At 43.2% G+C, this 6000-nt stretch overlaps 1 protein-coding gene across 2 annotated transcripts in view; it reads right to left on the reverse strand.

Moving 5' to 3' along the window:
• golga5 (golgin A5) overlaps positions 1-5675 on the reverse strand; it is a 44064-nt gene extending 38389 nt beyond the window's left edge. Inside the window, exons 1-2 of one of the 2 annotated variants that reach the window (XM_087989687.1) lie at positions 5523-5675; positions 3003-3627 (exon numbers count right to left, since the gene is read on the reverse strand). In XM_087989687.1, the coding sequence (XP_087845813.1) occupies positions 3003-3582 (580 nt within the window). In that variant the 5' untranslated portion in view covers positions 3583-3627; positions 5523-5675. Of the gene's footprint in view, positions 1-3002; positions 3628-5128; positions 5369-5522 lie in introns of those variants that run through there. The other variant, XM_087989688.1, reaches the window with a different exon arrangement.
• Between the last annotated feature and the right edge of the window lie 325 nt (positions 5676-6000).

The following is a 6000-nucleotide window of genomic DNA, read 5'->3' on the forward strand; positions in this document are numbered from 1 at the left end:
GCGGAACATCAATGACCTGGTCCCTTTGTGCTGCTAGCACTCTTTTCCTCTCCCATCATCACCCCAAATCACTGCAGCGATGATGGCCCTCATTGCCAAGTTAAATATGCAATTATAAAAAAAAAGGTGAGGTTTACAGAACAGAAAAATCAACAGTCACTCCATGTACTGGGTTATTTCCAAGATGGCTGGGACAAGCTATACAAAAGCAAACATTCAGACTCTCCGAAGCACAATACCTAGGATTCCCTGGCAGTCAATGAAAATTTATTTTGAAAACCCCATTTATATCATATGTTTATAGGGTCCTACTGTTGATTAACTGAAAACAACATGTTTCATGCACAGGGAAATTTCTGATGAATTATTAATATTACAAACACTGAAATGAATTCAAGACTGTATTCCCAATCCTATATCTAAGTGAACTGCACTTAACTTTCCTGATATTGGAGACATCTGGATTCCTTGATCAGAGGACCACAATGGCCTTCTTACGATAGCAAGCTCCTCCTGTAAATATCCCCCCTTTCTAAGGTAATCCCCGATTGCTTTTTGCTTGTGCAAACCAAAATTAAGCTGTTCTCTCCCACTGTCTGCTTCAAACATTTATATAATAGGTAGGCAGGAGGCTTGAAGACCACAGCGAGCCAGGCAGCATCAGGTGGTGGAGAAGTCAATACTTCATGCATAAACCTTCTTCAGGACTGGGGGTGGGTGTGGGGAGGGAACTGCAGATAAAGGGGGTGGCGGGGTGGGGATAGGTGAAGACAGGCAGAAGATACGACCTGGTTGGTCAATAGGAGGAACGAATCAAGTTGGTGGCAAGGAGGAGTGGAATGGTGAGGGAGGTGCTGGGAAGGCATTCAATGGATGGGAAGGGAGGTTATTTAAAATTGGAGAATTCAATGTTGAGTCCTCCAGGCTGTAGACAGCCCAGGCAGAAGATGAGGTGTTGTTCCTCCAATTTGCGGTCTGGTTCATTGTGGCAATGCAGGAGGCCAAGGATGGACATGTTGGAAAGGAGTGGTTGGGGAAACTGAAACGGACGGTGACCGAGAGGTCCAGTCGGCTCCTGTGGGCCCCGGCTGTGATGCTTGGCAAACCGTTCCCTAAGTTTACGCTCGGTCTCCCCGATGTACAGAAGACCACATCGGGAGCACCTGATGCAGTAAACTATTTTGGAAGGGAGGCAGGTGAACTCTATCACCTGGAAGTACTGTTTGGGACCTTGGATGGAGGTGAGGAGGGTGGTGTACCAGCAAGTTTTGCATCTTTTCCAGTTGAAGGGGAAGGTACCTGGGGGTTCGGTGATGAGAGTGGTGCAAACCAAGGACGGTCGAAGGGAACAGTCCTTGTGAAAGGCAGAGAGGGATGCGGAGGGGAAAATATTCTTGGTGGTGGTATCTAGTTGGAGTTGGCGCAAATGTTTAAGGATGATGTGTTTGGTGTGGGGTCTGATGGGGTGATAGACGAGGATAAGGGGCCTCTGTCTTTATTGTGTTGGCTGGGGTGTTTAGAGCAGGGAAATGGGGAATGGAGGTGGTGCAGTCAAGGGCTGTCTGGATGACAGAGGGAGGAAAAGCACGCTATTTGAAATAGGTGGACATCTGGGATGCTCACGAGTGGAATGCCTCCTTGTCTGAGCAGATGTAGCGGAGGAATTGGGAGAATGGGTTAGAGTTCTTGCAGGATCCTGGGTGGGAGGAAGTGTGGTCCAGGTAGTTATCGGAGTCAGTGGGTTTGTATAAACGTCTGTCTGGAGACTCTCTAAGTTGGACATCGACTTCCTTGTTTTAACAATCTGAACTATTCTGCTTAGCAAACCTTTGTACATGTTGCTGACTTTAATCAGGAAACTTGAAACTGCAATAATTATTACTCTGCCAACATAAACAGTAAATAAATAGATTAACTGCATCGTTCTCCTAATTACTGTTAAATGCAGAGACCATTGGTTCTAACAGTAAACAGCAAGAACCTTTTTAGTAGAAATTATGTACTAAGACACTTAGACCATGGACAAAAATAGATATGTAAAGGATTTTTGCTCAGTAATATAATCTTGTTTTTTCTGAACTTCAAATTACCTAAATTATAGGTCAGCGTTTGTTGATCCACAGTACTTTATATGATTAAGAGAGCAAAACACATGATGGAAAGAGGTGACAATGGGACAAAGCAATCCATTCTACAGCACTCCGACTTGACTGAAAGTAACATTTATAATTCCTGCCTCTTTCCAAAGGAAGGAGAAAGAAAATTAAAATAGATATCAATTATAGTCTCGTCCCTGATGCTCATGTATCAACCAGAAGTGCAAAGCTAAGGGCTCTTTTCAAAAAAAGTACCATTTCAATTTACTTCATTATTTCTACACATTGAGGCCAGCTATCTTTTAAAGTCAACTTGTCCAGGAATGTTATGAGATACCTCTTCAGCAGGTGGAACTCAAGCTGCAGCCTCAGATATACGGAAACTACCACTGCATCACAAGAGCTAATACACATTTAGGCAAATGGAAAGCCTTCCACCTGCGTTACCTACAAATACCCACACAGCTTAGGCAGACAGGCAGAAACACTTTGCTTCTTTATGTTTTAACCACTCTTTTCATCATACCTTCCTTCCTTTCTCATATCAGCCATCTTTGATGGCTTCAGAGGCAGATAATTTGTGCATTTTTACGTGATTCAAAGTAGCAACAGGTTGAGACTGTTTGAATTAATTTATGTAAGTAACTATTCAACTAAACACAGGCTTTCACACTTTATACTGAATTTGAATGCAGAAAAATGCAACATGCAAACTGTATGCACCATCCAAGTTGCTCACCCACATTGAATGTGATTTTCTAATTTTGAAATTTGGCAAAATAGCATTTAAATTACAGTAGCAATGACAAGAAAGTCAAACATTTTGCATGTTCAGAACCATACCTAAAAAATACTAGTCACTGGTAAAGAGAAACAAGATTTATTTTTATTGAAACTGTTTCATACCAAGTCCGTCAGTAGAATCATCCTGGACAGTGCTCTCCTCTATCGGCTTCATGTTAATGGTGCAAGTGGATGTTGAACTGAGACTGGAAGTTCGGGAATGACCTTTTGGTGCGGAAGGCTTTGTTATCTCCCGTTTGTTGTCTGCTCTGCCATTTAATGACTTTTCTGAACTGTTTAAGAAATCAAAGAGTTGGTCATCATTTGGCTCAGTCTTTTTTGGTCTGACAAACTGTGTTGAGGGTTTGCTATGAGATGAGCTTGCAGTTGCACTGGCTGTAGTGTCAAAGGTGTGTGAAGAAGAGGACACATTAGAAGCTCCAGAAAGGAGGGTGGCCTTTTGTCTCCTAATGTTACCAGCAGCAGAAGAAACATAACTAATACTCATGTGGGCTTGGTGATCAGATTTACTACTCGGCTCATTCAGGATAGAGTACTGACTGGAAGATCCAGCTTCACTGCTCAATGTTTGTGTTGTTGTTACATTTTCAATAGGAGTAGTTAGCAGTGCTGCTGCTGCACCCTGGTCCACTTTATTTAAGAAGTCTTCTGCCTTCCCTGCAAGCTCAACCAACCATGACATCCTGCACTACTGGTGTTGGAGCTGAAAGAAGTATCACGACATGACCTATTCAGAAAAAGAGCAAAAAAAAAGCACATTTAAATACCTGGAGGACATATGCAGCAAATGATTAACAGAAACAAATCAAAACAAATAATATATAGAACAGTAGTCAGTCTACAAAGTGCAGAACATTAAATACCGATTTACTCAAACTATCCAAACTGAACTGTGAGCAGTGCACTGACACTTACAGTACAAAACATGAGTTGTAAAGGTCTAACTAAACAATGACCATCATATAAATGCGATTGGCTTCATAGGGAAAGGGGTATATTAATTTGATCCATTAACTTCAATGGTGAAATTTGCCAGAATGTACCATTGAATTCTACTGGCTAATGTCCAAAATGAAATATAGATATGCACAAATGCCAAGACTGTGATTCTTCGCAGTGTTTGTACTTTTTAAAGTCACAAAGTAACTTAGCAGTGCAAAGTGGTTCACACCAGTTATTATTTTCTGAATGACACCTTATATTACCTCATAAATAGACAATGAAAGTAATGATTTGTTAATTTGTTTCTTTTTCGTGTTAATATTTGAGGAACAGGTTCTAACCAGGTCAATGCAACATCATGGAATCTTTCCCATTCATCCATATGGTCTCGTGAACCTTAGTTTAATATGACTTGAAGAATGACAAATAGCAAGAACAAATATGAGCTCTGCTTGAATCAGTAGTCTTCAAAAAGGAAATAACAAAACTCAGGTCTGGCAATGTATGTAGGGATAAATCAGAGTAATGGTTTAAGTCTGGTGACTCTTCATCAGAACTGTTCAGATAAGTCAGACTCAACATTCACTCTGATTTTTCCCCTCACAGATGCTGTCAGTACTACTGAGTTTCACCAGCAATTGAGCTCCAGTATCTACAGTTCTTTATATTATATCACAAGACAGACATTTCACAGTAGCTGTTAATTCTACCAGAACAGCAGAAACATGCAGTTATAAACTAAGTCCACAAACACAGGTAGGGCAGCATTGATATTTTATTCACATAAAGACATATATGGAAATCTCAACTTTAATAATGTATTTTATAGGAATTAAAGTTTGCAAATTGTCTGTGCATGACACATTTGAGTCTTTATTCAACAGCAACCTCAAATGCTGCTGGTGGCAAATGTGGTGACAGGAAGATTCATTGACCAGTAGTAGGAAATGGTTAGTCTCTATAGTGGAGATAGTACTGACCTAGCACTTGTATACCATAAATACTCTACCTCAAAATGCAAGTAATGCTTATAGGATAGTAACTGATGAAACAGCAGATGCTAGGCAGATCCAGGATACTGTCATAAGGTACTTCTGGCACTGATGTCTCAAGGCCTCCAAGCCACACCTTTACACAGGTTAAGAGTACTCATCACTAGACAGCCTCCTACTCAAAGAACCCAATGGTGCAATTTTATTCCGTTTTTGAAACCACACTCCTTCCATGTAGGAGTGGTCAGTTATTGTACATCCTGCCACGTTTAACATTATAGATGGTTTATTTACATTGAGGGTGCTGTTGACAAACCATCCTGAAACAGGTTGAAGGCATGTCTAACAACTGGGCCGTTGCAGAGCTCTCAGGCTGTTAAGAGTAGTCTTAGCTGGAATACTTTTGAGTTTAACGACGAACAAGGCACACATTCACATAAAATGTGAGAAATAGAGGGTCGATTGGACCTGATCTCACAGCGTATATGAAACCAGGGCGTCGTTGAAAAGTAAGACACTTGCTCCAGGCGAGTAGAAACGGTCCCCCCACCGCCCCCCGGAACCCGCGGCCCATGGAAGAGGGTAAGCCCGGGGCTTTCACTGAGGCCCACAACTGCCCGGGAGCTGAAGAGCAGGCCCCTGAGGCCGGATGGAGATGACAACCGCCCCCACCGACTTCAACACTCACCCGCTGACCAACAGCGGAGCCGCCACCTCCCCCTGGGGGGTCGGGGAAAGACTCGGGGCTGTCCTGGTGCCGCTGTCCGCCTGTGGATTTCCCACCCTCCCCAACCACAGCAACTCCTCCCCCAATGGAGACGTGGAGCTGGAGGACCCCGGGATCAGGGCTGTCCGTCTCATCCGCCTGACAGGCGGGGAAAAAAAGACGTAGCAGCGTGATGACGTAACACACCACTTCTGTTGGGGCTCCGGAGGGGGGAGCAAGATTCATTGAGCGCCGCAGGGTCCTAGCTTCCCTCTCACCACTGTTTTTAAAATCACACAACCCCAGGTTATAGCTCAACATGCTCTGGGGTGAGTGGGTCCAGAACTAGAGGGCATGGGTTTCAGGTGAGAGGGGAAAAAGTGACCTAAGGGGCAACTTTTTCACGCAGAGGGTGGTATGTGTACGGAATGAGCTGCCGGAGGACGTGGTGGAGGCTGGT

The sequence above is a fragment of the Chiloscyllium plagiosum genome, unplaced genomic scaffold (genome assembly GCF_037043375.1).
Source record: "Chiloscyllium plagiosum isolate Xiang-an unplaced genomic scaffold, Cpla_swu_hap1 HiC_scaffold_8, whole genome shotgun sequence".
Lineage (NCBI taxonomy): Eukaryota > Metazoa > Chordata > Chondrichthyes > Orectolobiformes > Hemiscylliidae > Chiloscyllium > Chiloscyllium plagiosum.